We start from the raw sequence: 12,050 nt of genomic DNA on the forward strand, positions 1-12,050 counted from the left end.
AGGCACCTTACATTCTCAGGTGGCAGAGCTGTTGAGTGGCAGCTGAGCCCTGCTCTGTCTGACTGAAGGTGCCCTTTTTGCTGTGCTCCGTGGCCTCTTCACACTTCGTGTTTTTAACTTTTATAACGAAACCATTAGCATGTTGAAAACTCTCAGTAGTTCCTCTAGTACCTAGAGGGGATTGATGATGACTAGCTATTGCTATATGCCATTAAGTCAAGGGACCTTATTAATCGTGAGCGTGCCCCATGTTAATTGCCTTAGAGTACCTGGAGTAAAGATGAGGTGTTAACCACATTTTATAGTCACTTGTAACAGTTTATTATTTCTTAGGTATTTCATTTGTCATTTGTCTTCATATTATATATGCTAAAAATGTTATTTCTAGTCCAGGACTTTTTAAATGATGCAATATAATTAATTTTTTTAAAGGAAATATGTGTTTAATGGTAGGTAAATTGTGATGTGTATTAGATATAACATATCTTTTCTTAAACTTATCAGGAACTGGAGAAGACGATGACTATGTGGATGATTTTAACAGGTAAGAAAAACTATTGGGCAAATATATACATATTTGTAAACAATTTTCAAACACAAACCAGACAAAATTACATTTGGTGCTTATTTTAGTGTATTTGATTCTGTTGTTCATATTGATTGAAGGTGAAGAAAAGATAGTTAATCCAAAATTAAATATTTGACTTTAGAGCATGTTTTTGATTTTACATTAGAATGTAGACACATTATGTTCAGGAAACTTGGTGGTAAGAATGAGATGAAGAGAAACATTGAAGAATTAATTGAGAAGTCATTTAGAAGCAGTACAGTTGCCATGTCATAAGTGCTGAATTTCTCTTCCTTCCATACCTTTTTGTGGCAGGAATTGTCTCCATTTGACTTACAATAATGACGCTCTCAAATTAGGTTTTGATTCAAATCACATTTCTTTTTTTTTTTTTTTTTTTTTGAGACGGAGTCTCGCTCTGTCGCCCAGGCTGGAGTGCATTGGCGCGATCTCGGCTCACTGCAAGCTCCACCTCCCGGGTTCCCGCCATTCTCCCGCCTCAGCCTCCCAGTAGCTGGGACTACAGGCGCCCGCCACCGCGCCCGGCTAGTTTTTTGTATTTTAGTAGAGACGGGGTTTCACCGTGTTAGCCAGGAGGGTCTCGATCTCCTGACCTCGTGATCCACCCGCCTCGGCCTCCCAAAGTGCTGGGATTACAGGCTTGAGCCACCGCGCCCGGCCTCAGATCACATTTCTTAATATGTGGTCTGCCCTAGTAAGATTGCCATTCTTTTTTTTTTTTTTTTTTGAGACAGAGTCTCACTCTGTTGCCCAGGCTGGAGTGCAGTGGCGCAATCTGGGCTCACTGCAACCTCCTTCTCCCGGGTTCAAGCCATTCTCCTGCCTCAGCTTCCCATGTAGCTGGGATTATAGGTACGTGCCACTACGCCTGGCTAATTTTTGTATTTTTAGTAGAGACAGGGTTTTGCCATGTTGGCCAGGCTGGTCTTGAACTCCTGACCTCAAGTGATCCACCCACCTGGGTCTCCCAAAGTGCTGGAATTACAGACAAGAGCCACCATGCCCGTTGATTCCTTTCTTATACACAGAAATATAATACGTAATGTAGAAGTAATATTTGTTGTGGATATGATTCGAAATTTTAAATTAGATGCCTGAGAATTTTATTTAGTTGACAGATTATCTTTCCAATTGGAAGTCTGTATTTTTTATAATTTATTATACAGTTTTTGAGAAAGAGCATGATGTAGTAGATGAAATTGTAAAAATCTGGGTTGGTTTCTTTCTTGCTATTGTGACCAAAGTCACTGCTTTGAACCTTCGTCTCCTCATCTGTTACATTGACTTGACTGCTGCTGCCCTTGCCACATTATTTTAAGGGTCAAGCAAGACATTATGTATGAAATTAATTATAGTTAATGTTATATTTTACTTAAAGGATGAAAAGAAATATCTGAATGTTTAAAGAATGCTAGTTAATCTCTTTAAATGTTTAAGAGTTCTTATTTTTTTTTCCCCTCCTGAAATTAGTACCAGCCATCGCTCAGAGAAAAGTGAGATAAGTATTGGTGAAGAGATTGAAGAAGACCTTTCTGTGGAAATAGATGACATCAATACCAGTGATAAGGTGTGGTGTTCTGCATTTCCCATAGAGCGCTTTTTTTTTTAACCTATTTGTTGATTTACTGTAAAACTTCAAAAATTCATACTAATTAGTAGAAAAACAGTTGAAAATTATGAAAAGTCATGACACAGTCCTGGCTCGAGTTTATAAAGAATGTCTTTGATGAATGTGTAAGATTGGTTTTGGTTGTCACTTCCTTTGGTACCCAAGTCTCGCTGCTGAAATACCTGAGGATTATTCCTGGGGCACTGGAATTGCTGTGGATTAAGAGGGATCAGGGTGGGTCAGGCCTAGTGAGAATTAACCACCTGGTATCATAGATGGAAGTCAGTATAGGGTACTGTGATCACAGGATGAAGCTGAGCCTGGAGTGCAGAGAGTGTGGTCATCTTGGCCAGTTGCAACATCTGAATATGCGAGCCACGCTGGGCTAAAAACCACAGGAGACAAGACAGTAGACCATAAAGTTATGAGTCCGTATTTGAGATCCAAACTTGACCTTTTTATGTAGGCAGAGAACAGAAGATCCTTCGATGGTGATCTGTAGCACTGCAGAGTCACCTGTCAGCACCCACATCAAGCTGTCCCCAGCTCAGATGAGTTTATCAGTCAGGTCAGAGGTTGCCATGGCTGGGAGGGGACTTGCTTTCCAGAACGAGGTGGGATTCTCTAAGCATTGTGATCGTCACACAGGGAGAAGGCCTTTGAGAGAGGTAGCGTTTACAATGCAACCACACAATCTAAGTCAGCAACATCCATGTTTGCATTCTTATTCTTTCATATATTTTCTTAGTTAAGCTTTAACCTTTGACCCTCAGTTTCTTTACTTGTAAGATGGAAGTATTAATACCTATGTGATAGGATTATTTTGAAGGTTAAATGATAATATGTAAAACACTTCTCTAATTCCTGATGTATTATACCCTTATAATTATAAATTTAGCTTTCTCTTTTCACCCTGCGTCATCCTGAAGAGGCCTGAAAAATGTTACTTTAAAGTTATACCAAAGAAACTATAGAAGAATTCTTTAAATGTGAGGTAGAGGACTCGAATAAATGACTGTTAAACTAGGATTTGTGAAATGATGTGGGTTGAAGAGGAGGCGTGGCATCCCTTTGCCATTGAAGGCCTTGGATGGCGTCCAGGAGTCTGGGCTTTGTTAGGCTGCTTCTCACTGGGTCCTACTCACTGGGTTTAGCATATCAATGTTCTTAGGAATTTTCACTTAAAAGCTTAAATTTAGATAATTTTGCCATTTATTAGCAGCCTTTTACATAGAATGGACTTTGACAGTCAGTGTACTTCATCAGGAAGCATTTTCTAAAGCCTTCTGTGCAGAGAATTGATACTGGGCACTTGGGGAACACAAAAGCATTTGTGTTCTTTGCAGTAAGAATACAGCAATTTGGTCACCTTTCAGCCAAGGTGACCAAAACCAGTGTCCATTAAGCACCTACTATTTAGAAAGCACAGGGCTGGGGATATGGGGGTGTGAGGAAGGAGATAGCTCAGTGGAATGGGCAAGTTCTGTAAGTTCATCACATCTGGGTTTGAGTCCTGGAGCTGCTACTTACCACTCACAAATTTGGCCAAGTTGTTTAACTTTTGGGTCCTTGGGTCTCACATCTATTTTGCAAGAGAGATGGTGGTTGTGAAAATTAGAGATAAACGTGTAAAGCATATAGCTCAGTGCTTAGCAGAATAGGCATTCAATAAATAGTATCTAATACTATTATTGATTATGGTCACAATAGACATTTCTGTCGTAGGCACAGATACAGACTTCTCCCCTCAAATTTATGCAGGATCAGAGAGAGAAAAGCCATGTACACAAACAGGAAAATCAAGTTTTATAGTGACACTTTTTATAGTAATCACTTTTTATAGTGACAAGTGCCATAAAATGCCAGTCATTCATGGGCCGTGAAAATTCAGAAGCAGGAACTAATATTTGATCGGGATTTTGAAAGATGACTCTGACTTGGTTCTGTGAGGGCTGAGGAGGAACATGGTAAGCGCCATGAGAACAGAAGGGAGATCCGGGGACGTGTCTGTGCCGCCCTGACGCAGAGCTTCACTGGAGGGTGCTGTGTGAAGAGACAGAATGTTGGGAGGAGCAGGGTTGTTAGAAGGTGACTTTGAACCAGAAATGACAGAGGATGAACTAGGAACAGAGGCCCTGGGGAGGGTAGTCTCTGCACGGGAGCCAGCATGAACAAAGACATAGGCAGACGTTGGAGGAAGAGGGCCACACGTTTGTAAGGGACAGAACATAAGTGTGCATCCCAGGTTTCTGTTAATGCACAGCAATCTAATTCAGCAAACGTCAACATTTACACTTCATAAAACTTTTTAAAATCTTACAAAAAATTCCTGTCGATTTGTATGAAGCTTGCTATCACAGGGATCCTTTATTTCCCTTTCAAGACTCAAAATGTACCTTTTAGATATTTTTATTTTGTGATATAAAATCTATTTTTATAGTTTTGAACTGAGTTGCCCACTTTAAGTTCTTATTCTAAAACTGAGGCATGAAAGCCGCCTTTATTAGTTTTGTTTTTTTTTGTTTTTTTTTTTTTTTGAGACAGAGTCTCACTCTGTTGCCTAGGCTAGAGTGCAATGCCTGGATCTTGGCTCACTTCAGCCTCTGCCTCCTGGGATCAAGCAATTCTACCTTAGCCTTCTGAGTAGCTAGGACTACAGGCATATACCACCACGCCTGGCTAATTTTTGTATTTTTAGTAGAGATGGGGTTTCACCCATGTTAGCCAGGCTGGTCTCAAACTCCTGGCCTCATGTGATCCCCCCGCCTTGGCCTCTCAGAGTGCTGAGATTACAGGTGTGAGTCACCGCACCTGGCGGAAAGGCTTTATTAAATAGCCATTTATTTCTAGTTAGCTTTTGTTCATTCAGTTTTCTTTCTTGGTAACTACTTTAAATGAAGCTGTTCTTCTTGGAAGATTCTGGTTGTTACTGTGGTCTTTTCTTTGCCTTAAAGCAAAACTAAATTAATGACCTCCAATAACTGAATTATCTAGATTAAGATCCTTTTCAATCCACGATTTTTCCTGTATTCACTCTTGTCTGTAGTTTAGCATTCGTGTGAATACAACACTCAGTTACTTTGTAAACGAAATGGAATACCTTACTGATTTCACTCTGTAATAATGATGGGAGGAGAAAATACAGTTCCAAGGTATCAGAGTCTGTTTTATAATCTGTCTGCAAGCTTTTCTGACCCTTCAGTTTTTGTGTAAACTGAATTTGAATTGAATGCATAAGAACTGTAGTTAAGATTCCTAGTAATTTTCTTTGTGAGATAGTTTTACAGCAAGACTATGTTTGGACCAAGAGGAAGGGCAAGGACTTATTTGTTGAAAAGGGTTTTACTTATAACTTAAATTTCTGAATATCTGAAGAATAACAAAATGAGAGGATATGTGGGGGGCAGATTAACAGACAAAAGCATCTCACAGTATATCAGGATGGAACTGTGGCATCTCTACAAGATGTTCTTATTCTTGTGTGTTACTATCTGGCCCAGGTGTTGGCACACTTGTTCTCTAAAAGGCCACAGAGTGAATATTTTAGGCTTTGCAGGCCATAACTACTCCACCCTGCCATTGTATGGATAGGACAGCCATAGATGATGCCTAAGAGTGTGGCTGTGGCTGTCCCCTGGTCTGTCACCACAATTGATGAGTCTAGGTGGGACTGGAAAGGTTGGGTTCTGTCCTTGCTCAGCTGTCAGTGGGACCTGCCCAGCTGTATGTTCAATATTCTGGAGCCTGTATCCTCACCCTTACTGAAGTAAGGTTTTTTCCTTACTTAAGAAATAATGTTTTCTCAGCCTGCATTATGCTTAAATAGCTATTAATATTTCCTTTCTCCATCATCATAAGTTGTTTATAAAATGAATAGGTATAAGTTGGCTAATAGGTTAACTTTCTAGTTTACAAGTAGTTTAAACAGAAATAAAAATCAGTCATTTCTTACAACACTTTGTGAACCCGGGGCTGGGAGTCTGAGACTCCATGGGCTGTCCTGTCTGCCCTTCTGTTTTCACTTCAGCCTCCAAAAGGACTCGTGATCTGGCTTCAGGTGGCACAGTGTTAAAGTGTGTCACACTATATCGAGCTTGATGTTAGAAACTTAATGTTCTGTACCATCATATGAAAACATAAGAAGGGGTAGTTTCCAAAGTATATATTTTAGTAACTTTTTGTGAAATTTAATGTGAGTAAATTATGGTTTTAGAGTTAGCAATTCATAGAGTGATACTGTGAACAGAATCATACATTGGGACTATGCTCAGGTAAAGAAGTTTAATACAATTTTCACTAATTTGTTTCTTAGATTAAATTGGAATAATGTCTAAGATGTGTTTTATTTTAAATTTTCACTTGAAATATTTGAGAGTAATCATAAAACATTGAACCCAAACGACTGTACTAACTTATTAGACATGATTTTAGGCAAATCACTTCTCAACACAGGTTTAAATATGAGTTGGTTTATGAAGTATAAAGTAATACTTTAATTACAGCAACAGTTTTTTTAATTTTTAGTTTTTTATTTCTTACTTCCATAGGTTTTGGGGGAACAGGTGGTGTTTGGTTGCATGAATAAGTTCTTGAATGGTGATTCATGAGATTTGGGTGCACCCATCACCCTAGCAGTATACATTGGGCCCAATCTGAGCCTTTTATCCCTAACCCTCCTCCCACTCTTTCCCTGGAGTCCCCAAAGTCCATTGTATCATTCTTATGCCATTACATCCTCATAACTTAGCTCCTGCTTGTACATGAGAAAATGTGATGTTTGGTTTTCCATTTCTGAGTTACTTCACTTAGAATAATGGTCTCCAATTCCATCCAGGTTGCTGCAAATTCCATTATTTTGTTACTTTTTTGTTTTTTGAGTCAGAGTCTCGCTCTGTCACCCAAGCTGGAGTACAACGGCATAATTTTGGCTCACTCCAACCTCTGCCTCCCAGGTTCAAGCGATTCTCCCATGTTGAAGCGATTCTCCTGCCTCAGCCTCCCAACTAGCTGGGACTACAGGCACATGCTATATCGTCCGGCTAATTTTTGTATTTTTGTAGGTACAGGGTTTCACCATGTTGCCCAGGCTGGTCTTGAACTCCTGACCTCAGGTGATCTGCCTGCCTCAGCTTCCCAAAGTGTTGGGATTGCAGGCGTGATCTACCGCACCTGGCCTATTTGTTCCTTTTTATGGCTGAGTAGTATTCCATCGTGTGTATATACCACAATGTCTTTATCTTCACTTGATCGATGGGCATTTGGGCTGGTTTCATGTTTTTGCAATTGCGAATTGTGCTGCTGTAAACATGCGTGTGCAAGTATCTTTTTCATATGACTTATTTTCTTCTGGGTAGCTACCCAGTAGTGGGAATGGTGGATCAAACGGTAGTTCTACTTTTAGTTCTTTAAGGAATCTCCACACTGTTTTCCATAATGGTTGTACTAGTTTACATTCCCACCAACAGTGTAAAAGTGTTCCCTTTTCACCACATCCTCACCAACATTTATATTATTTTTCGATTTTTTGATTATGGCCATTCTTGCAGGAGTAAGGTGGTATCTCATTGTGGTTTAGATTTTTTAAAATAACTTAAGACTACTCACATTCTGACACTTAATTCTTTTCTTTCTTTTGAACAACAAAGCTTGATGACCTCACACAAGACCTGACTGTATCCCAGCTCAGTGATGTTGCGGATTATCTGGAAGATGTTGCATAGTCATGAAGAAGGAAGTATTCTCATCAACAAGGACAGACGACTGACCGGTTCCATTTTTTTTTTTTTCCCCAGACAATCACTCAGCTGGAATGTCTGCTCTCTATTGGTGCCTTGCATTTCAAAAACACTGCAGATATTTTTTAAAAGTAATTTTCATTTTACTAAACAAAATACTTCCTATTTGAGCCCATGTGTGGAAGATTTAATATTCTTAATTTAACTGTACATTTCTTTATGGAAATTGATTATCTACACAGTTTCTTTACAGGGAAGGAACCCATGAAAACATCAGTGTTAAGAGCATGATGAAAGGTGTCAATAAAACCGTAGGATCGCACAACCCTTTGTGTGTGTGGCTGCTGGTACGTGTGGTCTTTGAAAACCTTGGCTTTAGCCCTCTGGAATCAGAGCTTACCCACCATAGTATATTTTGATATTAGGTGGTTCTACACATAGTTGGCAAAATGACTTGGTAAAATTGTAATACTGAAGTACATTAGTATAAGTTAAATTTGATGTGTCAACTTTATTTTGTATTTCCTTCCATTTGGAAGGTTTGTTAGACCATTAAGGTTATATTAAAGTACTCTTGTCTGTGCTATTTAGTTTTGCTTGTTTTAAAGAAATCTAGAAGTGGTTATGAGTTTTAATTCATAGAATTGTCAATAACAGATAACATTTGCAATTGTCATTCCTCCTGTTGTCCATGTAAGCAGCTTTAGTCGTAGGTTCTCTTCATTATAATTTATTATTTGTAAAGATTCTTTGAAACATATTCAGTACCAAAATGCATCTGAAACCATTAAGCAGTGCTTTTATTTCAGATCTGTAAGTTAATTGTATTAAAATCCAAATTGGAATGAAATAGTAGTAATGGCCTAAGACCATGTTCAGTTTGACAAGCTTTATATACTGTACATAATTTCATTGTAATCCTTAAAAATAGAGCCAATGATAGGATTTCCGCAGTCTCATTTATACGGTTAAAGCATTATTGCTATTATGTAGGTCACGGACATTTATAATACCAAAATATTTCAAAATGTGCAAGTAGAAAAAACAGTAGAAAGTGATGCATGCATATTTATATATAAGTAAAGCTAGGATTATGCTGTTTTTGCACTTTATAATTTCAGTTAAGTTGCAACTTTTTACTACAAGTTACCTTTATTAGTAAAAGGAGAAATTAGACCTAATTCATTGATCTCGGTAAGTGAGCAGACTGCATGACTTGTGCAATGCCAGTTTCTCATTTCATATTAGCCTAAATATTATAGAAATTACTCCTTGGGCTCTAACATGTAGAGAAAATGAAAATGTAAGGATTGAGGCTGTGTAACAGAATCTGGCTTTTTAAATTTTAAGTGAAACTGAGCTGTAAACATCAAGAGGAAGTAGGACATAAACTGGGCTGGTACAGCCTGGAAGCCCTGTGTATTTCTGCCCTCTGTCTGTGAGCTGCTATCTCAGTCTCCTTCAGCTCTTCATGTCTTAGTAAACAGCACCATGTGCAGATGTAATCTTGTTGCAGTCTTCCAGTGTGGTTGTTATAAAATGCATTTCTTTGTAAGTCATCTCTGTAAACAGTCACTTTCTAAAAGCACTATAGTTCTGGCCCTCTGGAATCTGGATCACATGTATGATTTATTTTTAATATTTGATAGGAACTAGGTTTCAGTGAAATGATTTGAAAGCATAGCAGGATGTGGCTTTTTAAATTTATGAAACTGTCGAACAGTAGCAACTGAAATTTGTCACTTTTCTGTTACCCAGAGAATCAGACCTTTTGATAATATTTGGGAGGGTAAGAGAAAAATGCCAAATATGAAACTTTTTTGTCAGCACTACATACATCTTTTTTTTGCGGGGGGCGGGTGGTACGGAGTCTCACTCTGTCACTCAGCCTAGAGTGCAGTGGTGTGATCTCGGCTCACTGCAACCTCCGCCTCCCGGGTTCAAGTGATTCTCCTGCCTCAGCCTCCTGAGTAACTGGGATTACAGCTGTATACTACCACGCCCGGCTAATTTTTGTATTTTTAGTAGAGATGGGGTTTCACCATTTCGATCAGACTGGTCTCGAACTCCTGACCTTGTGATCCTCCTGCCTTGGCCTCCCAAAGTGCTGGGATTACAGGCATGAGCCACCGTGCCAGGCCAGCACTACATCCATTTTATTGAATAATTTTAAATGACTTCAAGTTCAACTATGAAAAAGCTTTCTTTTCACATGTACTTTTTGATTATGTATTATCAACTTATTAAACTTGAAGATGTGAAGTGACAAGTTTTGCATGTGATGTTTTCTGTTAATAAATATTGAAATATTAACCCATGAAATACATTTTTATGGTAACCTTTGTTTTACAGTGGAGTTTTTTAAATGCTAGGTCTTTTACTGATAACTACAAATGAATAAAAAGCATTTATTCTCTCTTTGTTGATATTCAGTTGTGCTTTTATACTTTATGTTGGATAACAACCTGTGGGCAGTTGTGTAGATGCCACCATTAGTCCCTGCCTCATGCTTGCCCACAGCTCTTCCTCCCCTCCTCTCTTCCCTCTCCTGCCCATGCACCAGAGCTGGGCCAGCCCGCTGCCACACAGCCTCTGCACCTGAGCTTGCCAAAGCCCTTCCTGCCTCAAGATGTGATATTTGCCCCTCCTTGTCTGGAATGTCCTTCCCCTAGAACTGCATGAAGCTGGTTTGTTTTGGTCTCATGTTCAAAGAAGCTTCCAGACCTAAGGGAGATGTCCATTCTCCTCCCTGTCCCTGCCCCCCCCCCCACTTGCATTTACCCCTTTTATTTTATTCATCTCAGCATACTCGGAAATGGTCTTGCTTATTATGTGTTTATTATTATTATTATTAACTATGAGCTCATGAGAACAGGGATTTTCTTTTAAACCGCTGTGTACCTGGCACAACATTTGTCCCCTAGTATGAGCTTGGTACCTTTGGGCCTGTAAACAGGCTTGAGCACTGACATGGGGCCTGGAGAATGTGGTTTCTGGCTAGGCAGCTGGGAGAATCTACACAATCTGGGGGGAAAGCTGTCCTTACCCTAAACCTGGAGAGACCCTTAGGTTCAAGTCTGCAGCAAGGGGATCTGGTTCAGGAGAAGGCTGTCCTGTGAATTTGCCCCACCCACCAGGCTCAGCTGGAGCAGGGCCTCTGAAGGGGGTACCCTCTGTGCAGTTCTGCTGTGGTGGTGGTTCATGAAGGACATGGGAAAGGGGCAGGAGAGGAGAGGCAGCTCTTCCTGGAGAAAAATGCACCCAGCCCAAGTTGGAGCCCTCCTGTGGCATAGGGTAGGGAGGGATTCCCCATCAGTTCTCTGTCCATGCGTGCTAATCTCACCCCTGCCCTCCGAGCAGTCCATGCTCCCAATGTCCCTGTTCTTTTTTCTTTTTTTTTTTTTTTGAGGTGGAGTTTCGTTCTTGTTGCCCAGGCTGGAGTGCCATGGCATGATCTCGGCTCACTGCAACCTCCGTCTCCTGGGTTCAACTGATTCTTCTGCCTCAGCCTCCTGAATAGCTGGGATTACAGGTGCCTGCCACCATGCCCAGCTAAATTTTTTATTTTTTTTGTAGAGACAGGATTTCGCCTTGTTGGCCAGGCTGGTCTCAAACTCCTGACCTCAGGTGATCCACCCGCCTCAGCCTCCCAAAGTGCTGGGAATACAGGTGTGAGCCACGGCGCCCAGCCTAGTCGCCCTGCTCTAGGAAGGGCAGCTACCTTTGTGAGTTGTCCTAATGCTGCATTCAGAGTTGCACACGTTCAACAAGGATATCGGACATTTAAGGAAAGTGAATAGCATGTCACGAAAGACAGATGAACACATAACTGATCTTGAAGAAAATGTAATTAGGGAACACGGTAATTCAAGAACAAAAACCTGTGAAGCACTGAATGTGTCCCCCAAATGTGTATGTCGAAACCTAATCCCACATAGGATGGAATTAGGTGGGGCCTCTGGAAGTTGATGAGGTCACTAGTGCCCTTATAGGAGGCCCTGGAGAGCTGCTTTGCCCCTTCCAGCATGTGAGGGCACAGTGAGGAGGTGTTGCTGATGAGGAAACAGGCCCTCCTAGATGCTGAACCCGCTGGTGCCTTGACCTTGGACTTCCAGCT

General features: G+C 40.4%; 1 protein-coding gene across 1 annotated transcript in view; it reads left to right on the plus strand.

Moving 5' to 3' along the window:
* Nucleotides 1-8,519, plus strand: part of CEP43 (centrosomal protein 43) — a 41,926-nt gene extending 33,407 nt beyond the window's left edge. Inside the window, exons 8-10 of the mRNA XM_017861630.1 lie at nucleotides 505-544; nucleotides 2,060-2,156; nucleotides 7,844-8,519. Coding sequence (XP_017717119.1) covers nucleotides 505-544; nucleotides 2,060-2,156; nucleotides 7,844-7,918 — 212 coding nt within the window. The 3' untranslated portion in view covers nucleotides 7,919-8,519. The remainder of the gene's footprint in view (nucleotides 1-504; nucleotides 545-2,059; nucleotides 2,157-7,843) is intronic.
* Nucleotides 8,520-12,050: the final 3,531 nt, after the last annotated feature.

Source organism: Rhinopithecus bieti, unplaced genomic scaffold (assembly GCF_001698545.2).
Source record: "Rhinopithecus bieti isolate Rb0 unplaced genomic scaffold, ASM169854v2 scaffold_62081, whole genome shotgun sequence".
NCBI lineage: Eukaryota > Metazoa > Chordata > Mammalia > Primates > Cercopithecidae > Rhinopithecus > Rhinopithecus bieti.